General features: G+C 39.2%; 6 protein-coding genes across 16 annotated transcripts; 2 read left to right on the forward strand and 4 right to left on the reverse strand.

Annotated features, from left to right (window-relative positions):
• The first annotated feature begins 244 nt into the window (after positions 1 to 244).
• Positions 245 to 3374, forward strand: LOC124411894 (UBX domain-containing protein 7). 2 transcript variants are annotated; one of them, XM_046891422.1, is made up of 9 exons: positions 245 to 609; positions 1062 to 1319; positions 1580 to 1854; positions 1995 to 2270; positions 2375 to 2432; positions 2511 to 2659; positions 2783 to 2831; positions 2925 to 3010; positions 3168 to 3374. In XM_046891422.1, the coding sequence occupies exons 1-9, from the start codon at positions 570 to 572 to the stop codon at positions 3324 to 3326; spliced, it is 1350 nt and encodes a 449-aa protein (XP_046747378.1). In that variant the 5' UTR covers positions 245 to 569; the 3' UTR covers positions 3327 to 3374. The 2 variants fall into 2 exon arrangements, with proteins under 2 accessions (XP_046747378.1, XP_046747377.1); XM_046891421.1 differs by having other exon boundaries at positions 246 to 609; positions 1995 to 2276.
• Positions 3375 to 3686: 312 nt separating this feature from the next.
• LOC124411915 (histone deacetylase complex subunit SAP18) lies at positions 3687 to 5074 on the reverse strand. Its single transcript, XM_046891454.1, has 4 exons — positions 4929 to 5074; positions 4693 to 4799; positions 4414 to 4608; positions 3687 to 4206 (listed from the first exon to the last, which is right to left on the reverse strand). The coding sequence occupies exons 1-4, from the start codon at positions 5064 to 5066 to the stop codon at positions 4113 to 4115; spliced, it is 534 nt and encodes a 177-aa protein (XP_046747410.1). The 5' UTR covers positions 5067 to 5074; the 3' UTR covers positions 3687 to 4112.
• A 379-nt stretch (positions 5075 to 5453) lies between these two features.
• On the forward strand, positions 5454 to 6583 carry LOC124411920 (cytochrome c oxidase assembly factor 5). The gene is made up of 3 exons (XM_046891460.1): positions 5454 to 5654; positions 5908 to 6009; positions 6356 to 6583. The coding sequence occupies exons 1-3, from the start codon at positions 5550 to 5552 to the stop codon at positions 6395 to 6397; spliced, it is 249 nt and encodes an 82-aa protein (XP_046747416.1). The 5' UTR covers positions 5454 to 5549; the 3' UTR covers positions 6398 to 6583.
• Positions 6584 to 7197: 614 nt separating this feature from the next.
• On the reverse strand, positions 7198 to 17788 carry LOC124411891. Of its 8 annotated transcripts, none has more exons than XM_046891410.1 (7): positions 17335 to 17788; positions 15380 to 15910; positions 12800 to 13243; positions 12248 to 12421; positions 11904 to 12141; positions 11188 to 11481; positions 7198 to 10502 (listed from the first exon to the last, which is right to left on the reverse strand). In XM_046891410.1, the coding sequence occupies exons 2-7, from the start codon at positions 15425 to 15427 to the stop codon at positions 10288 to 10290; spliced, it is 1413 nt and encodes a 470-aa protein (XP_046747366.1). In that variant the 5' UTR covers positions 15428 to 15910; positions 17335 to 17788; the 3' UTR covers positions 7198 to 10287. The 8 variants fall into 8 exon arrangements, with proteins under 8 accessions (XP_046747366.1, XP_046747368.1, XP_046747367.1 ...); XM_046891412.1 differs by lacking the exon at positions 17335 to 17788 and adding an exon at positions 16575 to 16760; XM_046891411.1 differs by lacking the exon at positions 17335 to 17788 and adding an exon at positions 16409 to 16565.
• Positions 17789 to 19285: 1497 nt separating this feature from the next.
• On the reverse strand, positions 19286 to 21943 carry LOC124411907 (PRA1 family protein 3). Its single transcript, XM_046891445.1, has 4 exons — positions 21517 to 21943; positions 21047 to 21264; positions 20848 to 20961; positions 19286 to 19591 (listed from the first exon to the last, which is right to left on the reverse strand). Exons 1-4 carry the CDS (start codon positions 21723 to 21725, stop codon positions 19464 to 19466), a joined length of 669 nt encoding a protein of 222 aa, XP_046747401.1. The 5' UTR covers positions 21726 to 21943; the 3' UTR covers positions 19286 to 19463.
• Positions 21944 to 22647: 704 nt separating this feature from the next.
• LOC124411878 (peroxisomal multifunctional enzyme type 2-like) lies at positions 22648 to 27896 on the reverse strand. Of its 3 annotated transcripts, XM_046891387.1 has the most exons (16): positions 27723 to 27896; positions 27359 to 27496; positions 27088 to 27240; positions 26741 to 27013; positions 26511 to 26627; positions 26199 to 26329; positions 26052 to 26117; positions 25826 to 25883; positions 25549 to 25712; positions 25340 to 25463; positions 25051 to 25226; positions 24747 to 24923; positions 24469 to 24586; positions 23337 to 23534; positions 23165 to 23262; positions 22648 to 23095 (listed from the first exon to the last, which is right to left on the reverse strand). In XM_046891387.1, exons 1-16 carry the CDS (start codon positions 27778 to 27780, stop codon positions 22976 to 22978), a joined length of 2169 nt encoding a protein of 722 aa, XP_046747343.1. In that variant the 5' UTR covers positions 27781 to 27896; the 3' UTR covers positions 22648 to 22975. The 3 variants fall into 3 exon arrangements, with proteins under 3 accessions (XP_046747343.1, XP_046747346.1, XP_046747344.1); XM_046891390.1 differs by lacking the exons at positions 24469 to 24586; positions 24747 to 24923; positions 25051 to 25226; ... (8 more) ...; positions 27359 to 27496; positions 27723 to 27896 and adding an exon at positions 23985 to 24206; XM_046891388.1 differs by lacking the exons at positions 24469 to 24586; positions 24747 to 24923; positions 25051 to 25226; ... (8 more) ...; positions 27359 to 27496; positions 27723 to 27896 and adding an exon at positions 23989 to 24205.
• Positions 27897 to 27964: the final 68 nt, after the last annotated feature.

Below are 27964 nucleotides of genomic sequence, written 5' to 3' on the forward strand. Positions count from 1 at the left end.
ATATTCTGTGATTCAAAAAGCTTCGAATGCTTTGAATTCGTTACTTTACAATAAAGTTATAAATAATTTACTACTATTGGCTTATTCCGTTAGATCCAACCACGTTTTTTCAGACTTTGACTATATATCTATAGTCAAGAATTCAGATGACTTCAGAAAATTGTCCAGCTCTCGTCTAATTTCGTGAATAGCGTTAGAAATCTTGAGAGTGTTACGCCCTCTTAAGAGAATATTCATGGTCCATGATCGATTGTGGCAACGGTTGCGCAGCGGGAGATAGAGAGAGGAGAGGAAAGCTGAAGCTGAAGGCAAAATAGTTGATGCCGGTTGACAGCCGCAGTGATCCGTGGCATTTAAAATATTCGGTTAAAGTTCAAGACTTAAAAAACTGGATTCTAAATCGCGTCAATCCGCAACCGCGAAACGATACCGGATTTAATATCCAAGGGGGGAAGCGTTCTTGTACCACCGAAATTTCAAACAAACACAAGGACGATTTTGTTTTCTCTTACAACAATCGGCGAATAACAGATATAGAATCGAAAATTATAGCTTGATGTTGTAACAGAATGGATCGCGAACTGATTGAAAAATTCATCGAAGTCACAGGTCAGCCAAAAATCAAAGAGTAGTAACTGAAATATTAATTTCAATCTGATCATTTCTAAATTTTACTGTTAAATTATTAATTCCATTTTAAATTCAATGCTTCAATGTGACTCTATAACCAGTTGAATCGGTAAACAAAGGATGCAGGAGTCCGATTCTCTGGTTTACTTCACATTGGAATGTTTATGTGCATAAAACTGTATTACAGTAATATTATACCCATTTAATAGCCTTACCAACGTAATAAATTTACCATGGGTTTTATTTCAATTCACTCTACCTGATCTTCACTTCATCTGATCTAATTTTGAGTTTCCCAGTTTTTCCTTACTTTGATTCATTCGCCTAACCTAACCTAATCAAATTTTGTCCTTTTTGTGTTAACCTAACCTAATTTGGTTTTAAATGAATTTTTTTCCTCTCTTTCATGGGAAAATTTTACCAAATTCCAGGATCCAGCGAGGCTGTTGCTAGGCAATACCTCGTGGTAGCTGACGGCAATGTAGAGACGGCTATTAGTCTGATGTTTGAAGGTGGCGGAGCAGGGGCAGGAGCGGAGGTAGATGGTCAAGCGGAACTTCCAGAACCAGAGATCAGGGCTCCAATTCTTCCTACTCAAGAAGTGTTGGTACCAGCACAGCCCGTCTGTGCGTTCCCCAGAGCATCGAACAGTGTGTTTGATAGATTTAGGGACTTTGCGGTAGAAACACGTAAGGAACAAGAGGCTCTCGATAACCGGGACGGCTTTTTATCCTTGTAAATCGGCGTCGGCTTACCTTATTTCAACGTACTATTTAATTACCAAAAGGTTTATGCAAGATATGTTTGTAATACGCGATGCAGATATCGTCTTGATGCTGAGAATCGGCGTGAAACATCAATTTTTAGAGTTTCCTTTTGAGTTACATGGATTGAAGTGCGTTTCAAGCTAATATGCGATGTTTAAATTGAATAAATTAACTGATGCCAGAACGCCAGGAGGAGGAAATGGCACGGAGGGTAACAGGGGTGAAAAAAATGTCACCAAGGAAGTCCAAGCGCCTGGAAGACCTCTTCAGACCCCCTTACGACATCATGTTTTTGGGATCATTCATCGAGGCTAGGGAACATGCGAAGCTCATAAACCGGTGGCTTCTCGTTAATGTACAAAATCCACTTGAATTCTCATGCCAAATACTTAACAGAGACCTGTGGCCAAATGAGCAGATCAGGGATATGGTCAGAGACCATTTCGTTCTGTGGCAGGTAATTCTATCGATCGAATGCTTCATATCAGCAAATTTCACTCTCACTTGACCTTCTGTATAAAACAAAGAAACAAATAATTTATATTATATATATGCAGATCCAGCAACAATTTTTTCTAGCGTTTTCCATATTCTCAGGTCATATCCAACACATCTGATGGTCAACGGTTCATCGACTTCTACAATGTCACTGATTACCCTTATCTAGCTGTTCTGGATCCAAGAACAGGCGAGTGTGTCCGGACATACGACCGGTTTACGGTAGAACATCTAGTTTCAGGGCTCAGTGACATGTTGAGCAATCATCTATCCCCGGAAACTGCACCTCAGGTTCCTTCTACTGCCACAGACGACTGGCTCGCGTGCTCTGCAGGTTCCGCGATCCGGCGATGCGATGTGCCTTCCGAATCTTCGGCAAGTGTAAGTATGATGAAATACTTTGGTTATTATGTTTCTTTATGCTGTGAAACGCAAGAAAGAAATTAGTAATTTTCGTACATTTTCAATTTTGTTCTCAGGGGGTAAATCCAGAAAGCAAAAAAGCCAGAGGAGGTCGAGACACGGCTGTGGAATCAGGTAACAAATTAACTAAATCAAGGCATCAATGAAATACTTTGTTGTCCCATCGTAACAACCCATATTGCCATCTTCCAGCTAACAACGAATGTGTCGATGCTGGGCCCAGCGCGAGTAACACATCCTTTCCTCGTAGCGGTGTTAGTATCTTAGGAAAACGGTCACGAACGGAGGAATTATCAAAGACGAAAAAGCACGAGATTCTACATTCTTTATTACAGAAAAAGGTACACCTAACTCTCGTTGCAAATTTACCTACCTCCACATTCTCTCTGAACCTCTTTTTACTCTTTGCTATTTTGTCCCTTCGATTTCTTACCTCTGAAATTTAAAATGATACCTGATTGCAGAACGGTGAACCAAGCAATTCAGAGCCCAACTCTACCATTGTAAATTCAAGTAAGTATAAGTATCTTGATTTTTCTCCTTTCACATTTTGGTCCAGAAATTATTGAGTTTTTCAACTACATATTTACTATGATCGTTCAACAGATGACGAGCCGTCCCTGCGTTTATGTCTGCGACTGCCGAATGGAGGCAAAGAAACCATCTCTATGGGAGCCAGCGACACGATAAAAGTAAGTCTTCACAAATCATTAATGAACGTTGATTTACAGAAAGGAGTATAACTTCGTTTTGATTTGGTATCGCTAGAATACAGCGGAGAAATTCAAAATACGATCTATTGGTAAGTCCTTGTATTATGCCATTTCTTCTGCTTTTTGTTACGCACAGAGCTTCCTGGGCAGAATGGAAACTATGGGCTATCCGCCCTCGGAGCACACGTACCTGGTTCCATTTCCTAGGACGAATATCGGAGCTCTTTCTCAGCAAACCCGGCTGTCAGAAACCATTTTGTTTCCGTCAAACACCGTTTTTATCACAAAAATATAATTTTACCCCGTATTGGTGTGGTAATTCAAGATTTAAGGGGAAAAAAAATCGCAGGTGATACTCTCTTGCCGGCGATCGTTTGTATTTATTGAAAAGAAAAAAGGAAAAAAATTTTTTCATTTTGTGTCCGCGATACTTGCGCTTTCAAATTTTTTTTCGGTCGTTGTTCGGTTTATGCATATGACTGAAAAGTTTTAGACACTTTTAACTGTTCTCGACTAATTTTTAGCAATGTTCAATATACCAAAAGAAGAATCGCATCCTGTAAATAGTTTCATGATTAAGGCTGAACAAAAGTTTATGATTCTCAACGATTGCAAACCTACTAATTGTTATTATCATGTCTGAAACCAATTCAAATAAAAAGAACCAATCGAATTTTATCTTATTGGCTAATCTACATTTAATTTGGCATTAATCCAAACTTTAATTGCAATCCTTATCCATATGCGATTTCAATTGGTAAATTTTCATAAGCACTAAAGCTGAGCATTTATATGTACATTACATGAGAAAATGGAAGGCTAAAATTCTTGTACTTTGCCAGTAATGAGCTTATAAATTAAAAGCAACTGTATAATTTGCATTAATTCGTATTTGAAATTCATTTTATCGCAAAATTATACAAAATAACCGAAGTGTTTCACAAACAAACACTATGTAATAGGCTCAATTAGAACATGACGCGGCATATAAATGACGAATGTATATTATATCTAATTAACCCTAGTGTAAATGATTCGAACACTAATTTGAAATCGTACAAAATTGAAAAATACAACAAAATCAGTACTGTCGTAAGCCTCCTCGTCGCATCATCGGCTGTGACATTCTATTTGGGGGGGTAATAGATATGTCCAAATAATCGCCGATCGTGAACCTGATGAAAAAATTCGCCCAAATAAGTGAAAAACAATATTACTTTTCTAGTGAATAGTGATATTCAATAACTCAACGTAAGAAACTAAGTATATCAGATTGTTTTTTGTGACTCCAATGACAGAGCCTGAAAACAATACAGTTCAGTATGTTTCAATGGTAATAGTGACGATTAATATTGTGAATATAAATAATGTGGACTGAATACCTAGCCTGTGCGAGAGTTTTATTATCATCTGCCCCTCTTTGACCGGAACAAGTTACTCCGATTTCTCGCATTCGATAACTAGAATTACGAACCTCTGGAGTAACTAAAGAAAAATCGAAGTAGGTGCCTTTTTTACGTGCGTCAGGATTCACCTCTTTCACGAGCGCAGTTATCTCACGCAATGTGGCATCCATCCTGAAAGCAAGATGTCAAAACATCTAGCCACTGTTCACACCTTCAATCAACATGCCGAGAGATAATTTGCTTTCAACTACATACCAGGTGTAGATTTGCAGTTCATTTGACGGCACGTTTCCTCTGCTGTATTCGACGATGTTGTGATGTCGTCCGATGTTGCAAAATACTCTCAAAAGTAGCGGGCAGGTCTAAATAGCGGCATGAGAGTACGAGAAAGTGAGGTTAGGAGGCATAGGATTTTACAAATCAGTTACAAATTCCGATTGTTCATCCGGGATATATCAACTTCAATGATAGGCAAAATATTACTACGATACCTTTTCCCTGTCGACCGGCTTGTCGGAAATTTGTTTTTCGTCAACAATCATCGATTCCACCGCAGACGCCATTTTTAAGGTAATCAAACGAATTGACGAACTTGACCGTAGACCATGTATTGGGAGCTTAGAGCACATACTACGTGGTAGCTTCGCCTTTACAGCAAGTGTAGGCTATAATCTGTTTCTCTCGCTCGACACCTGATTGGCCGATGTGTTTCCTCTCAGCCAATCAAATGCAGAGTACGAGAGACGGGTTCTACACAGTATCTTTGTCCAATGATGACGTCATAATCCCAACTTTGCAATTTTATAATTTTAATAAATCAGAACCGGGGGTTAACTATCAAACAATTGCAACAATCAATATTGCTCTACAAACGACTCTCTATCGATATATGATGAAATTTATTGAAAATATTGAACTTTATACATAGCCTAGGGTTGGCAAAGATACTCAATGCTAGCCTGTAGTCGGTCAAGTAGTACCCCTGCAGTTTTCAGCACTAGATAGGAATTCTAGTCTACACTTTGCGCACTTTAACTCGGCAGTGAAGCGTTTACAGCAGGCATTATAATTTTTCAGTTTTCAAATTGACCTAAACGATAACTGCAGAAACAATGCAATACGAGAATGAGAACGAGGTGTTGGCAGACAAGTCAAGATGCGCCGGAGCCCGAGCAGACCTGAAAATGTGCCTTCTAGAAAGTGACTGCTGTAAAATTGTACGTGAGTTCTTGGCGTGATTTTGAGGTTATCGTTATGTGTTCGTCTCAATTTTCTTCGAAATCGAGACATGCGGGAGTGATATATGATTAAATTTTTTTACTATTACAATTTTCTTTCTATTATTTATTTATTTAGTTATGTATTCAATGATTTTTCAATAAATGATTCTTTTGTACTTCCGAGGTCTCTTTGAATTTCAGATGTTACCTTCGTGTCGTTTGATTAATTACACAAGTTTCATTTGTTCAGCACAAACGCACTCCCAAGGAATGCCTAAGAACAAATGATGCGACTGTCCCCGATAAATGTCAGGCCCTAAGAATAACTTTCTTCGAATGTAAACGCTCGCTTGTGAGTAGTTTTTAATTCCTAACGATACAATATCACCTAAAGGGAAGCCCCCATGTATTCTTATTCCATCTTTTTTCACAAAGGTCATCAGCAGGGATCCACAGCTTGGGAATCCACTTTTGTTTTATTTTTTTTATTTTTTTTTATCATTCAGTTCATTCAAATATAATGATTTTCATTAACTGGGCATATTATTGCAAGAAATAAAAATTCATGTGATATATTCAGGGTGGTAGGATCTCTTTTCGAAGTGCCTACTGTATCACTATGGCCGTACTATTTTGCTAAACACCTTCTCTCTTTTCCATCTAAAAAATTAACGTACGCTAAATACCTTTGCATGCAGCTAGACGGTAGACGTCGATTCCGGGGACCAAAAGGATACTAGCATCTACAACAGCAAGCAATTCTTGTGGTTATTTCAATTTTTTATGGTTACAGTAAAGCCTGTATTTTTCCAAACATGTGTTCTGTCGACTTCGAAATATTATTCCTCTGCTTTTGACAACTCTGGAAATTTGTACAATGTATCACTCCTATGGAACTAGTGTATTCATTCATTTCTTCAACACATGAAAAAGTACAAGTTTCATTGTATCCTATATCAGCCTTGAATTGCTGTTACGCGAACAATAGATAGAAGTATTATACCATGTAAATACGTATACATAGACTATATATATATGTACGTTTACTAATGTCATGTACCAAATTATATGCAAACTAATTAATTATATATAAATATTTATTATTATACATTTATCCAAATGTATAATAATCGATTATGGTATCGATTTTGTTCAATAAAATTTGTATATCAAGTTCAGATCAAGTTGAGATCAGCTACACAACAATGTCACTACGCAATAAAGGTTTGATTAATCAAAACTGAAATCAAGTCGAGGAAAATATGTAGCCAAACTTTATTATTAATACTATTATTATACAATTACGTATTACTATTGTTAATATTACTATCGTAGTATATGCATGAATTGAAAATATATCGATATAATATTTATGACATTTGTATTGCCGCTCAGCGGAGAAATACTGACGATTTAATTTTCATTTTGCGATTCCGATTTTTCTGATAATCTTCTACTTCAAATTTAAATCCGATTTACGACTATGCATCTTTCATTCAATATATACTCCTAAGTAGGTAGGTAATACTTTTTTCTTACGTTTATCGTGGAACGTCAGACAAACGTGCTAATGTATTATTATTACAATTATTTTCTTTATCCTCACGATTTACTTTACGTTCTCTGATCACCTCGTTATGGGATATAAATAGAATGCAGAAAAATATCGTCGAATTTATGAAGCCTCGAAAATAAGCTGGTCAATGGCTTGGAAACGAGTGAAAAAAAAACGAGCGTTGATCATGGCGCGATATTGTCGTACGTAATAAGTAAGATAGGTAGAGAGAAATGTGAGAACAGAAGAAATATAATCATTAGACCTGGGGTAAGAGTATCGTCGTCATTATTCGAGCATAATCCGTATGTGTAAAATTAATATTATCATGATTAAAACTGTTCGCCGATTCGCCAATTTTGCCAATTGAGCGACGGTATTCTTTATTTTATTTGTATTTCGATTTATTGAGCGTTGATTAGATGAAGAGGTATTATGTGCATGTTGCATCACAAAACATTTCGATTTGTCTCATAAGCTTTTTATTACAACTTGATTGAAATTAGACTTCGGTAAAAATTTATGAAAGACTGCACATACGATATTATATATTCATACAATGCATATATTCGTTTTATAAACGAGTCGAAAAAGGTCGGTTGGTTCGTTTATGATGTATTTATTATATCTTCCTTAACCGCGATATTATCTTTATACACTTTTGGGCATTATACAAGGTACGTATATCGTGAACGTCCGTTTTTTTCCAGGGTGATAAAATTAAACTTGAGTATCAAAAGCAGACATCATTATCATTGTGCGTAGTACGAGAAATTGATTGCGTATGACGAAAAACATGCCTTTCCAGGCATTCAGAAAAGGGGAAACCTAAATAAACAACGAATTTCCAGGAACGCTGATCAGATATGTATTAATATTCTGTTGCTGTTATTTTTTCAACCTCCAACAATTTAGCCATCTCTGATATATCTTGACCGCTTCGATTAAACGGTTATTTGCTTAGCTACGTATTATTAAGTCCGGACTTACTAGTTTGATGCAAAATCCTTCATTTAAAATTTATACCTACTACATTCGAATAGGTTTGATCGAGTTTTAAGGTAATATATCGCAAGGCTACTGATCAACCAGAATCTGGTATTTTACAGATTTAAATCGTGATTGAAACTGAAACATACGTTTTCCCTAGTTTTCCTAATTTCCCTACGAAATTGTGAGTATCGAAACTAATCAGTACAATTGCTGATCATTATTAATTTTCTATCGTATAATTTTATCTTCACATAATATGTAATAAGAATACGAGTGATTGTTAAGATTTTGTCGTTAAAGCCTAAGTCTGCAATGTAGACTATCGTCGATATGTATGCACAATGTTACGTACAGTGTGTAGTAACATATCTGACGACTATGTAACGAAGTATTATTTCGAAAGAGAGACCGTCTCGGCTAAAGTTTAACGTAATTTTATCTAGGTATATTACTATTATTATTATAATGGGATAATAGTTATTGTCCCGTATCGAGGCTTGCGGTTTTTAGAAGGCGAGTCATGCATAGATATAATAATTTTTCGTTAGGGAGGTTATTCAAACTGCAAAGGCATCCAAAATACTTATAAAGCTATTATCGTACGAATGAAATTCGCAATAACGAAAAAACAAACTTAATACGCTCTTTAAATATCACAGCCTTATTAATCGTAAGATATGTCTTTACTCTACATATAGTAGCGCATATGTATATTATTGTATGTATTTATCAATATTTAACAATATAGATTTCGGGACGCCTTGCGTTTTCAATATTATTATTATTATCGTCTAAATTTATCGTCTCTGTCTCTATCGTCTACTGATGTTGGATAGCAACTGCTAAATAATTTAAATATGAGCATTCCGACTGGCGTAAGGAGTGAAAACTAACTGTAACGTTTGATTCTACGTAAATTCGTCTATTCTTTGTCTAATCAATGATTAGGGCGTAAATTCTAGACTTACAAGGACGAGTCTTTCCTGCGTCGATTATCTCTAAGCAATATTGTCTGTGGCTGGCTCAAATTTTTTCTTTATGTGTTTGATAATATGTAACATACTCATAGTCTATGCATGCGTGCGAATTGTAAGTAGTCGTTTATGTACTAAGAAAAAATGTTTAAAAAATTCTCTTCCCGTACAATATACCTAATATGATAGACCGCATCGCGTATAGAAAAAGCATATTTTATAGCCTATTAGATATGGTTAATAATTGGTCATAAAGATCGTCAATAATGACTAAATTCCTACATTCGGTGTTGACGTGCCCTTACCGATCTAGGTGGGGGCTGTTTTATTGCTTTTTCATGTCAGTTGCCATAATTACGGAAACTGGCACATTCATAAGATTTTCGGGCTATTAGAATATTTTTTTCGTCCGACAACAACGCTGAACTCTGATATTTAATACTACGTATTCCTATAATCATATTTCTGTGTATCGCTCATTTCTTACGGCGATAATTTTGCTATAAATTGTCATAATATGCAAGGTTTTACCAAGTGTGCTATTGATTTCCCGGATTGGCCGTTCTCTAAAATTCTTCACATCTCTTCAACTTGAAAATTCGAAAGATTTCAAAATCTTTTGTGAATCCGCTTAATCTCGTTAAGATATGTTACGAATTTCATTTAAATACTATAGACTTCTAGAGATATCAATAAATTTTCGTGGCCACCGATGTCTAACAGTTTTAAACGTTTGAGATTGATGAAACGATTTATTTACTCGTCCTGACAAGTGCAGCTGTATAGAATAACCCTTCACTAATCAATGAATCAAACTTACCAAACCACGAAAATTGAAATAGATCGAACAGTTAGGCTCAACCGTTCTCTCAATTAATCATGTTTTGCATTAAATCAATCACGTTGACTAGTTAACTCGCTTATAGGAAACTCAATAAAATCGGTAATTGACGGACATCGATCTCACAGCCTTAGTGCTTCTATATACCGCGTTGATTGATTAGTTACCACCGATAAAAACCTGCAGGTCCAAAACGACGAGTATAGATGCGAGGTGCGGCGACTCGTTGTCTTCAAATAGGCGTAAAGAAAGTTTCTCAAAACAGAGTCAGAAGCACACCGATGGCCTGTAAAGTCCCGTGTATCCACAGAGACGGGCGCGGAGTGCAGGCAGTAAAATTGCAGCAGCAGAAAGGTTGTCTTGCAGCTGTGCGCATTCACATATCAAAAGATACATCTTGTCGCCAGGTGACATCGACTTGTGGAGCGTGATGCGCCGCAGTCCGACAGATTTTGGCAGATATCTGTATATCATTCGTGCTCCTGCGGTAAAATTCGGAAGAACGTTAACGTTATTATGATTATTTCGTAGTGGTGATATAATGGTATATTGTGATACAAGTGTGAGAAAGCCACTATTATAAGCATCCTGTGAAGTTGGCCGCACAAGGCTCATGGTACAGTGATATTCATGTATGCCTGCCCACTTCCGGCTACCTATTTTCGGTCCGAAACAAAATGCGAGTTTCTATTCTATGCGAATTATATGAAAAAATGACGCAGCCGGTGGAGCCCATTTTTTCACAACGACTGCATCGCCCGTCATTTTTTCACGTAATTCGTATAGAATCGAAACTCGCATTTTGTTTCGGACTGAAAATGGGTAGTTAGAAGTGGGCAGACTATGAATATCACTAACGATAAGTACGGCGAGTGCAACCAGCGTCACACGGCAGAGATATGGTTGCTTTTTCTCGCACTAATGTCACGTAACTGTTTTTTCACCACACCTGCACGGAAAGTACTACTTTCGGCCCCTCGCATAAACGGGAAGTTATACTTTCCGTAGCACTTCTCATGCATGCGTTGCATAAAATCATTTTAACACAGTCACACAGGGAGACTGCAAAGCTCTGGCGAAATCTCATTAGGAATAAGCAATTCGGTATCCTTGACAGTTAAGTGTGCAGAATAGATCGTGTTACGTGTTATTTTCAACTACTCTTACCCGTCCAATAAAGCCAATTGCGTTCGAACTTGAGGCCATCGTCACCTTCGAAAACTTTGAAGACAGAAATGATGTAGCCAGTCGTAGCGAGCGGCGGTCGGCCTCCAGGTGGCTCAAGCGGAGGCCGAGCTATCGTGGCGACTTCGTTGAACACATCCAAGGTGTGACTGGCTGCGTATTTGATCTCCCGCGGGTCGAACTTCTGGAGAGCACGGCACTGAGCCTCGTGGTGAAATTCACCCGGATTTCTCGTCAGTTTGTTTATAAAGTAGTATGAGATGAAGGGAAACTCGGCTAGAATTGTAAACATTACGATTCAACGAGAGCCTTGTGAACATTTTTAACATCAGGAGATGTAATGTGCTATTTTGATGTCAGGGTACCAAGAAAAGAAGAATTATACAAACGGAGTCGAAGGACCTGACTGACTCTGTTACGTCTATTTCTGAGCACTAGGATTGAAAGACCCAGCACAGCTTCGCGTCAAATATGTATATATAGGTACAATAGTTGAAATTCTGCAACGATTTCTAAACTTGATTTATCTTGCAGAATTAACATGTGCCAACATCATAAAAGAATTACGTTTGGCACCGTTTGACTCAGGGGCAAACGAAGTCCCAATGAATGAAACACTACGCCGTATGAACGGCAAATACGGTATCTAAAGACCGCCGTCAGCGTTTTTTTTTTTTTTAAATCATTTCTCAACGTACCGTTTCTCTCCATATTAACAAGAAGTATACTCTGAGCTGCCGTTGGCGCGAGTTCAGCTAGAAGTTCTGCAGCAGTGTCCCGCTGCAGGACGAGAGGGCAAGCAAGGGGCGATTCCATTAAAGGATCAAGGGGCTCAAGGGGCGTCATGAGGTGAGCGAGGATACACTGTTTCGGATCTTCAACTTCGAGGACGGACAACGGGCTGCCGGTCTTTTTCCGGTCGACAATCGGCGCTAGCTTGAAAGGCAGATTTTTATAATTCAGCCGTGGGTCATACGGGAACAGGATTCGGGTCTTTCGAGGCCTGATCATCATGCCTTGGTAAGCAGTAATCGCGACTCACCGGTACGCCCGCAGGAAGAAAATGGTCCAAAGAGGCTAGAGGGATGATAAAACAGTCCCTGTCCAAGGTCGCAAGGGTCCTCGGTTCCCCTGCCGTTAGCTGACTGTTTGCGGACACCACAAGCGGCGTGTAAGTTCCGGTAGCACCTGCGGTGTTTCCAGCGCTAAACGACACCTGAGTGAACGATAAGGAGAATATAGTAGCTCAGCAGCAGTATCCGAGGTGCGAAAACGACAAATAATTGCTGTGACGCGATCAGTGACCGCGCTTGCATTATACAAAAGTTGAAAATAGCTCGTGCTTCCCAAGCGATTTCCCTACGTTTCTTGCGGTCGTTGGTGGCTGCTGGATTTCAGAGCCGGTCATCATCTACAGGGGAGTAAGAACTGGGTGCTCATTGGGAATAAAATTTTATTACATCTTTCAATGGTCACTCTATTGTCATGTGTATTCATTATACACAGGCGTGTTGAGGCTTGTGCTTCAGCGGTGAACGGTGGTGTCTCCGTCTACGGAAAAAACGGCCAAAAAAAAAAAGATTGCACATCTAACCTGCCTGGAGGCCGCGGGCGTAGGTGGCTCCGAAGGATCTTGCTGCTGGTTCCCGTTCTGTTTTCGTTTCGCATTCCCAGGTCCTCCTCCACCGCCACCAACACCTCCAACGCCTCCACCTCCGACTCCACCGGCACCCCATTTAATGATGGGTCCGGAATTCCGACGATTCGACGAGCCTATTTGAATACCAGAATCTTCTGTAGCACTGCCGACGGCTGGGGGCGATAGAAACAAATGGGTCCTGTACGAGTGCGCGGGGTGTTCTTCCATCGGATAATATCCAAACTCTCGACTTCTTCGCACCGCATCGCGACCAACGCCGGTCCGACCTCGGATCCCTGGGGGTCGATAACCGGTGGTTCCTCCGCATCCGGCAACCACCCCGCCGACACCACTGTTCCCACGTTCACCAGCACCGGCTCCCTTGTCCACCGCAAAGTTCTTCCGGAACATAAGATTCATGATTGAGTGTAGAGAGTAGTGCAGCGTGTACGGCGGAGACGGACTGTGGACGGACTGTGTAGCAGAGAGTTCTGAGGTGATGCTGGAGGAATGCAGTTGGCCGTGTTTTTCTACCTCATTCGTCGGCAAACAGCCACAGGAGAGAAGTGATATATCACGGCCAGGTGGGTCAGACACAAGTCACAACACGCGACAATTATGTAGTGTAATATACGTAGTACTGTAGCTAGCTGGTTACTGACTAGCTCTATGATGCCACTGCACGTGCACAACGGCCACAACCCTCCTATATGCACAGAATTAGTAAGTCAGAAGTTATCGGTGGATCCGGGTCGCTAAACAACAGTTAATGAAACAGAAGGGGCGATGGTGATCAGTCGAGACAGACACTGACCTACCAAGGTGCAGAAGACCGGGCTACTAGAAAGTAGCCATCTTTTATTGCGAATTGACGAACTCATTTAGCTCACTCGACCGGTCAGCTGGCTAAGAAATTGAGATTATATCGGCAAGTATTACTTCTCAATGTACAAATAGTGAGTTGAATTAATTTGAATTCTATATGTATTTGATGTGATTTTTCTTGTACGGTTTGCTTACCCAAAGCCATTGTAACCAGCTTCGGGATTCTGCTTTTGGTAAAAACTTCAGATAAGGTAAACAGAAATATAATAATATTATGAGAAGCATATTGTTTGCATGGAAATATTCAAATTGTATAGAGAAAATTATTCAAATTTCTACGGAACCAGGCGACAGGCGTCTCAAAAACACCGACAGTATTCCAAATACTGAGAAACGTCTTGCCACAAGTGGTTTTCTCTCGCGTCACCTGGTGCGTCAGTGCCAGCAGGATAGAACGATCAGTGGATCGGGAAAAACAGAGGGAATTTTCTGAATACAGTGGGTTCAGTGTGATACATATATACATACATATATACATACATATATTTACACACGCAAGTTTCTGTCATCTGATAAAAGCGATGAGAATGGTTAGATTAAAATGTCAGGCACGCAAGTTTGCTCACGCCAAAGCGAATCCGTTTGTACAACGTATGATAGGTATATTATATACCTATGTGTAGCTGTATATTGTCATCGTGTATCTGATGGGGGTGTCGAGGCCCGTGAAGCTTCGTCAAGGACGACGTTGACGATGAGGTTGTTTGTAGACCTAGTGCAGGCCCTTCTGTGTTGACCCATCAATGTTTCTTACATCACACATGTCACTCACTTACCTGCCCTTGCGTGTCCCTCGATCGCGTTATTTACTCTCCAGTAAACAGCGACAGGATATATGCAGGACCCACGATATGAACACACACATAAACACACATGTGTATTTATACAGTTTCTTTGCGAATGTGTTAACGCCACTATTTGCCGTGCAGTGAATTCGAAGAATTCAATTCGCAATCGCGAATTTAACCGCGGAACGAAGCTGAGGACAGTTAACTCATTCGCGGGTGAATGTTGCAAGAAAAACTAAATAGACCCACAAGCTACGCGGGTATTTCAAGCTGACGGTAGACCAAGTTCTAATAATACTTTACCAGTCGGGTATAATAATATGACTGTAGGTAGTAGTAGTGAAATATGGGAGACGTCGATCAAATCCACTCAAAATGTTATCGTTTGAAAGTTTAACTTTGGTCTAGCTCGTATTTTATTACCTGCAGTCTGCTCCAGAACATAAGACAAAGTCACGATTCACCCCCCCAGCAATCGCAATACAATAAACTCCGACGAGGTCGGGCTAAGAAATATGCGAGTATCACATATATTATGTCGCGATTCCGTATAAACTGCATTCCGATTTTCTTTCTCGTTCTTTCCTTATATAATCCGGCGGATGTACTTTGAATAGGTATACGAAATTTGAAATAATTATAGTCGAATCTAGAAGGCTTAGATGAAAAAATATCTAATTTCTATCCATCTACTTGTTGCAGGGAATCATGCCACTCGTTGATAAGTCTAGCCTATATGAGTCCAAGTGATTCTTAATGGCATATATTATGTATGTGTACAATAAAGATGAGAGGTACAACTACTCCGGATCGTTCGAAGAGGGTCGAGGGTTGCGGTTCACTACAAAGTCGTTGATCTTACCGACGAGGCTGGCCCGGCAACAAGTGCCGTGTCGCGTTTCGACGCCATCCCCTTCGTACTACTTCAGCCACTTCGCTCAAATCCCGAATGGTGCATTATACACGATTTGTCGTGGGGATGACCAGGACCTCTTCGCATTTCAATTCGCTGATCTTTTCGTCGACATTCCGTGGGTTATTCCTAATTGCTCCACGATTAACCACTCGATGAGATCTAAGATAAGGTTGAGCACTGGGAACGTTGAAGGGTGAGGTGAATTGTATCGAAGACAAGTTGAAGCGACAACAGTTTCGTGTTGGGCGGTTGTTCGTAGCTGGGTAAATGGGCACCGTTCGTCCTCCATGAATTATTGTACATTCCTGTATTGATCGATGATTCAACGCGGTTGCACGTGTCGTCGTTTTGTCTCGCAACAGTCCAAGTATTGGTGTTAGTAGCTGGTAGCATCAGCATCGGCATCGGCAACGGTAGCAAAAGCAGCAGTAGCAACGAGGCGAGGCGAATAGGTTTTTTGCATACTTCGGCGGTACACTGCAGTGGAAAGAGAGGCGATGGATGTAAATAGACAATACTATTCAAGGAGGAATGCCAGAGTGATTTACGAATACTTTATGCTACCCAGCGCACTAGCAAGCATAACGATATTTTTTGCCCGAGAAACGTTTTCTATGATTCATAGTCTCGTTTGTCGTTGAACATGGAACGTATTATTATCTGTATCAAAAGACACGGAATGTAACTGGAAGAAATATTATAATACGTAACTGAGATTTAATTTGTGGAGTATTGAACAAATAATTGTAAGAAAATCTACTTTCCGAATTCATAACAAATAAGAGTACTACAATATTGTACCGCTCGCTTTACCCATTGAAACCGCTCTTGAAGCTGGCTGAGATTAAGACATGTGAACGTTTGTAGTAAAAAATTATCAATAAGTGAAAAATAAAACTTAAAATCAGTATATCACGGAATGTATTATCCCGTAAAAAGTAGATTCGAAAAAAATAGTGTTTGACTCTGGCTTACCCCCTTGAAGGGTGAATTAAGTATACTGTACACAGGGGAGCGTTAATTGTGGTAAAAGGGAGTAGTATGATAAGCGCGTGGGGTAGCACGTGGCAGCGGAGACGTCTCGAGGGCGCTTGAACGACGAGGAGGAGGATGTTTTTAGAGTTATGTACACGCGACGCACCGTCGGCCCCGCGGCATTCCCCGAAGCCTCGACTAGTTCAATGATGGATGTAATAATAACCGGGTATCGACGGGAAGGCGGCCTTGCTGTTCCGCACTACCGCACTCAACCGCCGCGAAGGCCGAGAGGGCCAAACGCTTTGGCGCGAGTGCTGCAGATACGGGCAAACGGAAGCGCGTCGATGAGGAAGGCGGCGAGAGAGCTGGCGAGTAGCGTTAAGTTAGATCAATGACAGAGATAGACGGAGAGGGGTGCGCTGTGCCCGCTGCACCCTGTTCCACGGATGCGGAGCGGGTGCGTGCGCACTGACAACCACCTACATGTGGTACATCGGGTAGGTATGCACGTATGTATATACATACATACGTAGGTACGTATCCGGAGTAGGTATTTGGTTGTGCTGGTTGTATGCTGCGGGCAGTTTTGGCGCAGAGCGTCAACGTTGGCCCCGCGGAAGTGCGGCGTAGAGGCTGGGCCAAGGTCAGACGCGTTTCTGGCCGATATCGCGGCTGCTGACTGGGAGTGGAGGAGCACCGCGGGTCAAAGGGAAGGTCCGAGGCCGACGTGGTGCAATATTAACAAGGGGAAGTATTCTACCGGGGTCAGGCATAGGCTACCGACAGCTAATGCTGATTCAAGGACGACCCTCGAGACGGCGACATAACAGCCACGGATGTATCGCTGCGTGCGAATGAACGGTGATCGGCTGCGCGGCTCTTAAATCGGCACAACATATAATCGTGAAAATCGTGTTCATTACGTGGGAAAATATTGGACCAATTTTGAGGCTCTCTAGTTCGGTTCCTCCGAATTAACGGATCGCAGGCTTCCCAGTTCCTGGTCCACGCGTTCCGGCCGCAGAGACCCGATGCACACTAGTTCAAAACCAATTCCGAACCACGTTCGGCGTTTGTTATTGGTTCGTTCGGTCCGGTCTTAACCACGATTGGCTGGACAATGCTCCTCGTGCACTTGTTAATCATAGTGGAACACGGACCGGCGTTTGAGGGAATCCCCGCACCCGGAACGCACGCGATGACGACGCTGGTGCCGATCTTGTCTCTTCGCGCGACTCGCTGACAGAGCCGATTGACAACTCGTCGACGTAGAGAGAGAGTCTGAACTGGCCGCGAGACGCTACCTTACTAGTATGAATTGGGGCCAATATTATTGGCTGGCTGGCCGTCGGCCCGCAGCTTGTCTACCGCTTGCCTCGTGCTCGTCCGCAGCCCCCTGCGACGTACTGCGGCGTATCCCGACGCAGCGCTAACCCCTACTGAAAATATTCATGTGTTGAATCATAAAATGTTTCGAAAGAATTCTGCATGAAATTTATTACACGATCATTTACCTTATACCTTGTTATTGTGCGATTTCTTATATATTTCAACGCATTTATAAGATAATTAATCCTCTGATAAATGACACGGTGAATTCTTTCAAAACATTTTGTGATTTGAAACATGAACATTTTCAGTAGGGATGAGCATTTCGTTCTTGTGGACACGTTCAGTCGCAAAATGATATCGGCGTTACGCCTCCAATTGTTCAGGGGTGGCAGGAGGGATCATCGCCAAAGACATGGAGAGAGAGAGAGAGAGAGAGAGAAAGAGTTTGATACGACGAGCATTGTGAGAAACGCGCGACGTAGCGGCAACGAAGGTCGGAAACAATGCTGGGCAACGGACGTACAGCCGTGAAAAAGACGAGAGTGCGGCGGGAGACGATCCGGCATTGGCACGCCGCCCACGTTAAGCGAAACGGTTAACGCGTCTAGAATTGGCCCCGTTTCAAGTGGCCCTGGTCCAAAAAGATTCTTTGAATATCACCGTCTAGACCCTGCATTCACCCGCCGCAAGTCACGAAGAGGTGACGTGCGTGACAACTACGAATCACTCGACTTTACGTCATCGTATGCGCGTCTCGGTAAAAATTCGGCGACGCCTTTGCTGCTGCATCTATTCTGAGACTGTCGACGCTTTAATTAATTAATTGCACTTTTGAGCGCATTTCATCTGCAGCCACGAATTGGTAGGGAACGTTTTAGAGAAAATTGTACAATCCAAGTTTCCATGATGGAGAAAACATTATCGACTTATTTTTAGACGAGATATCTCCTAAACAAAAAGCATTCGAGCTCGATTCATTCCCCGTTGAAGAGTGGAGAGTTTCTTACAGCCGTATGAAACAACTCTCACGTTAACTACATTTAAATTATATATTCGATTGATGCGTGATTAATCAAATTGTGTTGAAACATATCATAATCAGCAGCTGTAGCTAAGCATTGTGCATAGAATAAACGATAAAAATTATTCCATCATCACTAGAGCATCAACGAAGTATTTCTTGCTCGGTACTTAGAATTTGACATTTTTTTCAAATCCCCAACAGATAGAATGAATACAGAGCACTCATCTGGTACTGAAAAATGCTTGAAAATATTTCAGTAAGTTGCTACAAATTTGGGTAAAAATAATAATATTTATTTGTAATATGTAAATTACAAAATGAGGAATTTTTGGAATGCAATTGTTAATAATAAACATAAAGACAGCTTATTTTTCAATAGTTTTAGGTAAATAACGAATCGAATGATCAAGTACTGTTACTTTCAATTTCAGTGAAATGACAATTTAATTGAAAAATTTCAGGTGCTGCCGTCTCGCGATGGGAATATTCACAAATTGTGATTTCGCGGAGGATTTTTCTCGGCGAGATTACAGAAGTAAAGGGAAAAGCGCATTGCCGAAAATTACTCCCGCCCCTACTTATTGAACAAAAATTTTTATTTGGCATTTAAAGCGTATACGTTCATAGTTTCGCCGATAAAATTAATAGGAATGATTCACGATGGGTTGGACAATTTTTTCCGTTATGAACGACGCGTCAGCTATCCGAGAGACGAGTGTAGCCACCGCGTTTAAATGAGAAACCCTTCGCACTATCGGCAACGAACTCATGCAGCTCTTGCTTGATCCTCGACTTCGGTATTCCGACGGCCTGCATAGGGTATCCTGGAACGTGAAATCCCGAGTTAAAGATTTTCTTTGAGCCCGATACTACACGTCAACAAAGAAGACGGTACATTCAGAGAAAAAATTCGGAAACTCTGGGTCTTGTGGAAATCTCTAATTGCCCATTTCACTTCCGGTCACCCGCAAACTCGAATGATTCTAACGAAAACAATAGCGAAGAATATCGAGGAGTAAAATGAAATGTGAATCAGCATTTTCGCTGATTTCGCCTTATCGACTGAACAATGATCGAAAACAATACGATAAGCTTGATCTTTTACTATAGTAAATTTATTTCAGGCGAAGATATTATGTATATATATATATTTTGCATATATACATACGTATATACAAATCGTAGCCTCGGTCGTAAGCTTACAGAAAAATCAAAGGAGTGTGAGCTCAGCTCGTAGTTAGATTTTCTGACAGACCAATTCATTTGCGTAATAATTCAACGGTTTTGGATATTGCTGATTTAGTACTATTAAAGAAGCAATATTTTATGTTTACTAAATACTAATATGTGTATATATCTAGATATATAATAAAAAAAAAACATTAAAAAAACAATGACACCAATAAAGTCTCGAAATAAGTTCTGTCTTTTTTGTAAGGCAATAATGTTAAAGACATGCCTCAATAACTGTTTGTATATATCTACATATCTATGTTATATGATTATATAAAAATATTATCGATCACTCATGACCCAAAGGACGAAAAAAATAAACAATATTTTCCATCAAGAAGAGAACAAAGAAATTCAATAAAAATCAACTATCGTCTTGTTATATTCGAAAAATTGTTGTTTCCATGATAAAAAATCCTCGCTTCTCATTCATTTTCCAAATAAACAACAGCATTTTAGTACGCATGAAGAGACTAGGCAAAGCGAAGTAACGACGTTACAAAATACGCCGTGTAGATAACTCCAAATTGAAATAAATAAGTTCACAGCTCGTTGTTGCATTCTTTAACAGCTAAAACAGCCATTTTTTTTTTCTTTTTTTATCAAAGATCTAAGCGCGTGTGAAGTCACGTGCACTATAAGTATTGAATACGACCGTATATTTGCATATTCATTTAAATCACGAAGGAAAATTCATTGCAAAGTTATCATAGGGGTATTTCAAAACCCAACGACTATTCAGACCTGCATGTAACTCTAATTTAAGGAAATAATATTGTGAACGTAGTCTGACGATTGTTAATATCATTGTCAGTATTCAATCAGGCAAAGATTTCTTGCTCTATACCGAGCTGTTCCAAAAATACGCTCATCGGGGTGCGTTTTAGTCCTAATTCCTCCATCTTGTTCACAAGTTTGTTCCTGATGTTTCGTAGTCTCATGGACGCGTGAATAAAAGTCACTGAAAAACAAAGGTGTGAGAATTATACTTCTGATTTAGAGACAATATTGCATACGGCAAAAAGTTTAAAAAATATTCTGCTCACCAGAGAAAGGCAGAAGAATACCGATTAGAAACACGAGGAGTGAACCAACTGTGTACGCAAGAAAGCTACTTCCAATAAGAATCAGCACGATACCCAGAGCAGGATAATCTTTTTTTGTCTGGTGAATGGCTCGGCCCTCGCACGATGCATAGGCAAACAGTCCAAGAGCAACGCTCATCGATACGGCACCGACCAACATTTTCACAGGATGAATCAGCCTGCAAAGAAAGGATATCTTACATATACTTTTAATTCAATCGTTTATAAATAGTAAATGGTTAAGGATGGGAACCAAATAATGAAAAACAGATTGTCAATGATGCGTTCCAAGACTAGAAACAATGAAGCTCGTCAAATACCAACATTTTCATTGTTTTCTTCGAAGTATAGACACAGCTATTAATAGATCCATGAATAACAAATTCATATCAATGATGATGGAAAGTATAATAATAAAAATGTGATCTCACCCGACAATAAGAAATATGATGACAGACATGAAGAAGTAGTTTGTTTGGTAGTAAAACAGATTGTTGACAACCCGGTTTCCCCATTTGTCCAGGTCCTTGAAATTAGGTATTTGGAACCGGGCGGATTCTAGTAGAAAATCGTCGAGACCCCGTAAAGGAGGAATGACGAGCTCAGAATTTCCTATACCCACAACCTTTGACCGCTCCATATTAGACGGAGGATCGCACGACCTAGATTTTGTTAATTCTTGCTTTCAATATTTCCTTCTAATTTCAATTTTTTTTTATAACTTTTATTTTTTCGCCGTACGTTGCAGCAAATATCCGTCACAATTGACCGCAAACCGTAAGATAGGTCACAGCCGTCACGTATTTGCAGTTCAGCGACTGCTGCAATCTAAATAAAACAGTCACGAACAACGAAGATACCTGAGAAAAGAAACAACGGAAGATGAACGATTTTTAAAATGCTGTTTCATCCTTAGCTAAGAGATGTCGCCACTATATTTTATTAATCTGTCAAAAGCAGCGCGAAAATTTGATACTTCATCTGTAATAAGATTTACATACGTAAATAATACGAGAAATATCAGGATAATTTTTTTACAATATTATTCAGAAGTTTGCAAGACCCTGGTATTACAATTCTTTTTCCCAATTCTGGATAGAGTTGAAGAAAATGGTCGTTTATACTTTTCCAGCTATTTAAATAAACTCCCAGATATCCAGAATCACAGTTGCCATAAATAAAAAATATTCGAAACGTCGATGCTTTTTTGTATGTACAAAATTAGAAAAATTGTCAAGGTAATATAAGAATGTAAATATTTATTGAACGCCCATCATCCCATCAATAGTAATAAAGTATAGGTATGAAAAATATACAAATCAATCAGTCAAAATTTTAACTTGATTCACCATTCAGCCCACAAAACACATATTTTTTACATATTTATAATACACCTGCCAACTACCACCTATTGTAACGGTGTTAATATGATTGTAATGCATTTAACATAATTTTTTTCCCTTATATTACGAAATTCATTCTGTACGGAAAAAATTAGCTGACAAAAAGTAACGCAACACATGTGTGCGCATTTACCTATCAATCTATGAGAAAGAGTTGAATATTCGGTACTATTTCGATAAATTCTATTAGTTGACAACAGGAATTAGTAAGAAGGAATAACAATATTTAACCCATAAATAATGAACCGTAGAATTATAAATGCAAATCGTTTCAAGATACCAACGATTTCTATAGTTTTCACTATTGTGAAATGCCAAGGTCTTCCAACATGTTCAGACCAATTCTGAGCTTGCTAAAATATTGAAAAGGTCTAGACACTATACACTAAATAACTAGTGGGAAAGATTAAATTGAAGTACTTGGTAGAAAAAAAATCGTCTAAAATGATGTAACGATGCAATTGTGATATTAAAATTGGATGGAAAACTATAGCTTAGCTCTGTTAGCGTCGAGCAGTGTCTTCAACTTTTGAGTTAACATGATGTTTCCCTTAATCTTCAATTTACCACGCATGAAAGCCACTTGAGGGTTCAATTTACCAAGTGCCTGTAAAAAGTGAAAAAAAAAACTCTTTTAATAATCATTGATTTGCAATATTTCTTCAAGTACACTTACAATTTGAACCATATCTTTGTCTTCAATGGTTAAAGTAGTATCAGACTTTCCAGATTTCGGTTCTCCTTTATATACTTCGGCTTTCTTTAAATCAAGAGCTGAAAAAACGATTCATTTAAAACTGAACCTAGTTCTATTTTTCATTCGTAACGTGGAGAAGAAATTAACTCACTCCATTGCGCCTTATTTTTCCCAGAACTTGTGATATTGTATACGAATATACCGTTTATTTTTTTTACTTCATCTGGATGCGCTTTGACGTGATCAGCAATAGCTGCAAAAACTGCATCAGATTCTAAATTCTCTTCAGCTGAACATACAGCGGGTTGAATTGGCTGCATTTTTACAGCTTTAAGATCAATGTAAGCTCCTAAAAAGTAAAAAACCAATTATTAATGACGAATCGAACTAACAGTGCTCCACTATTTCCATATCTAGTTTATTTTGGAAGTATCAGCGAATTCTTTCAGTATTTTACATAATTTATAGTCACTTGTGATGTATTATTACTATTGTAATCATCAGTGTTGTCACAGTATTTCGCACGTTTTTTTTTTCATAATAGCATAGATTGACCACAGACCTAGAGAACTTTGCACGTATTACCAGATAACACAGGTTCATTGAAGCACTGACATAAATTAAAGGAATAAGAAGTTACCATCGTTATGTTTTCGTTATCGAATTACGAAGAAGCAACACACGGTATCAAATTTCGCGATAAGGCGATATTTTACGCTGACAGGGCGTAACAGCGCGGAATAAGCGCAGAAAAGACAAGAAATTAATTGAACGAATAAAGAGAAGTGCGTTTCTTTACCTACCAAGTCACGAACACGCCTCTGCTGCAACAATGACTGAAATCGTATATCGATTGACGAAAAATGAAACAAACGAACGTAATCCGATGATGTCTCGCGTCGTTTTTTTTCCCGCTTTCCTAATTCACCTGAGAAACTCTAGCTCGAAAATAGCGAAGTTGTAACTACAACGAGGCGATTTCGACTAGTGTCTAATCTAGCTAAACATGGCGGCCGACGAGCCGATTGTCATGCTGTGGCCTTGGTGTAGAATATCATAAACACTTTTTTCTATAATTGGAGGGAGAACGCACGAAATAATTCCGGAGTTGCGTGGATAAATATCTCTATCGTTTTGCTCTGACGGTGAAAAAAAAAAAAACTAATAGAGAAAAAAACACAACCGTTAAAGCGGAATTGTGTATGGCTATAAAACTGGGAGAATTATATTGAATTCTAAAGTCGTTAAAACTACATTTTGTTACGTAACAACATTCGCATTACCTGTAATAACTTTCTTGTTGTTTTCCAAAACCGTTGTTTCGAAATGTATTCGATTACCATTCCTCCACATGTCGGTGCGCAACGTTTGCCCGGGAATGACTGGGTTAGAAAATCGAGCCTAAAAGTAAAAATGTATAATGAGTAAATGAATACATAATATGCACCTACGACCTTAAGCATTTATTTTCATCCTCAATACTATTATACTTTCAAATTACACTGCACACAAGCTTACAGGCTTTAATTGTTAGCGAATTTTTAAGAAAGTTTCGTAATACCTTAATTGCTTTGAATAAATCCGGACTTTCGTGAGCGTAGGTATCCAGAACATGACGTGTGGAGAATCCAAGAGAACACAAACCGTGTAAAATCGGTTTTTCAAACCCACCAAGAGATGACACCGACGAATCTATATGGAGAGGGTTGAAGTCCCCGCTTAATCGATACACAGCCGCCTGTTGAAAAAAATTATAACTACTTGACAAAACTAGCATTAATTCTTCTAATTCTGGCATCAGGACAGTGGTTAAAACCTAACATTGAAAGCTATAGCAACTTAGCGAAAAAGAAAAATTAAATTACTTGATCAACAGTAGTTTTTTGGATTTTTGAAATATCTGGTTTCCTGTTGGGGGCAGGTTCGGTTGGAATGATACCGGGACAACTTCTCTTTCCTCCAAAACCACCGGCACCGATAGCAAAGGCAGAGAGTTGCGCAGTGGCCAATTTTTCGCCAGTCGAAACGTCTATGGTATCGGCTGTGAAAATTTTTTGGTTTTAAACATTTATTATTAGCAAGACGACGTAGAAAACTCACAAATAGTCCAACGAATTTTCTCAAAAACATGATCGTTTCTCTATCAATACCGACCTTGCATTATTATAACAGCTCCCGATCCTTTATCAAGAACATCAATAATCTTAAAGTGCGTTTCAACACTCGCTTCTGTCGGTATAGGTTTCAGAATTTCGAGATACTGTTCCCCATGCAGTGCCTAAAATAAGACAAAAATAAATTAACGATTACACCACATTTCTTTGATACGCTCGCGAATGGAACGTTTGAACTGAACTACATACCCTGGAAGGATCTATTTGTATTCCATATGGTACATCGTCAAGTATCGATGAAGAAATGATCGCATTGGGTCCAAAGATAACAAAGTAAATCGGTAGAATAGCGAATTTACTGTGATTCTCGTACAAATAAAGCATATCTGATGAGCATTCTGTTGTAGCACCGACTGTAAGTTAAAATAGATCGTTACAAGGGTCTTTTTAATTGCATTCTTTATCGTAGAGATTTTATATCGATCATATAAAAAGAATAGGTATATATATATAATTTACTTCGTACCTCCAATAGCATAAAGAATGATGTTTCGAAAATCATAGGTGTGTTTCAGGACTACATTCTGTATGAAAAAATTTTTCATCAATCTTAGCGTTGGTACAAATTTCACATCTTTGGCTATTTTGAGAAAAATATTTCTCAACAGTTTGATTTACATACGAAAGATAAAATTTTTCAGTTGAAACAGAAATACATGATTCTATTCAATTTTCAAATTGAAAATACTTGCAGATTTCTCTTGGGACGAACTTTCTGGTAGCTCTTTTAATACGTTAAATACTTCCATTGAGGCTTCCTGCGTTGTTAAAGAAATATTACATTAATATAATTATTATCAGAGTAAATACAATTACTTTCATTTACTGATTCTAATTACTTGTATGGATTCACAACGTTTCGCTTTACTCATGTCAGTAACAGCTGCCCAATTGTCTCTGGCATCTTCTGGAGTAACGGCTTCCGTCATTTTTTTTCTCAAAGTGCAACCAGCAGAGCGAATTAAATGACCTGTACAAGTTGATTGTCGCAATTTTAGTAACAGAATTAAATGTGAGAACGAATGACGATAGTCAGAATAAAATATCTGAACTTCCTGTCGGATTTTGATATTATAACTGTCCATTATATGTAATATAAAATATAAGTCATGTAATCCGATTTTTATCCATCAAAAAAAACTGTAACGTACACTTTCCAGCCCAACCAACAGCTGCTTCAATAATAGATCCATTTTCAGAACAATCCTCATGACAGAGCCATGCAACAACAGGTGCGATCAGCTCAGGTTTTAATTCCTTAAAAAAATCTGGAATAAAGGTCAATTGAGAAACGAAAATTGGAATAACTGGTAAAATTTGGATAGATGAATAAAGACTACAGCGATTGTCACCCGAATACATAAGTTGAAAAAATTCAAACCTGGTGGAAGAATATCTTCCGTGAGCCGAGAAGCGGCTGTTGGCACAATTACATTGGTGTAGATGTTAGAAGTGTTCCCTTCGATAGCCAAAGTATTTGCTAATCCTACCAGCCCCATTTTGGCAGCACTGTAATTAGCTTGACCAAAATTTCCGTAAAGTCCACTATTGCTGGACGTTACGATAACTCGGCCATACTTTTGTTTTTTGAAATACGGCCAAGCAGCTTGAGTTGTTTTGAATGCTCCTTTGACATGAACATTGTGGATTAGGTCTGAAAGATTGTTTCATGAAGTTTCAGCCAAGTTTTACCTCTCCACACATTGAATTGTTAATATTAATACACACCCCAATCTTGGTCCGTTATTTTAGCAAACGATTTGTCACGCAAAATACCAGCATTGTTGACAATAATATCAATACGCCCAAAAGTTTTAATTGCCGTATCCACAATTTTATGGCCTTCAACAACAGAGTCGTAATTGGCGACAGCTTTTCCACCTGAAAATCCATAGTCAGATTTATTGTTTGTACTTTCACGTAATCTGCCCAAGTCCAGCACTTGGATATTAACAAATGCTTACAACAATACAAGCACTAAATAAACATAAATTTGAACCATTTTGTCGGATTTCTTTGACAACAGAATCTGCGACGCTGCTGCTACTTCCATCTCCGTGTCGTCCACCTCCTAGATCGTTAACAACAACACTGGCACCTCTTGATCCAAATAAAAGAGCATAAGCCCTTCCCAGACCTGAACAAATTTGTCATAATTAAAGAAGGCTGTAAATATTTAATAAAAAAGGAGAAAGCTAACAAAGTCACAAACGAGACTGTTGAATTAAAGGTGAAATGAATAAAAATTGAACAACAACCGCGTAAGAGAATTTTATTTGGAATAGAAGAACTTTCGTACGGCGTTTTTTGTTGTGTAAATAAATATTTCGACTCTAACCTAGAATGCACATTATACAATTTACCTGCACCGGCACCGGTGACTATAACTACACGACCGTCAAAACGGAGTTCTTCAGGCATCGTGAGATGTCAAAATCAACTTGACGGTACGACGATCAGTGGATTAGTACCCACTTAGTACCTCTGAAATGACTCGGCGAACCTGGCGAACCTCGAATGCATTTGACGGACGGTCAAAGTTCGTTTGGATCACGGTTTTGTTACAACATAGATGCGGTACCGAGCTCATGTCCGTGGAGCTCAT

The sequence above is a fragment of the Diprion similis genome, chromosome 10, assembly GCF_021155765.1.
Source record: "Diprion similis isolate iyDipSimi1 chromosome 10, iyDipSimi1.1, whole genome shotgun sequence".
Lineage (NCBI taxonomy): Eukaryota > Metazoa > Arthropoda > Insecta > Hymenoptera > Diprionidae > Diprion > Diprion similis.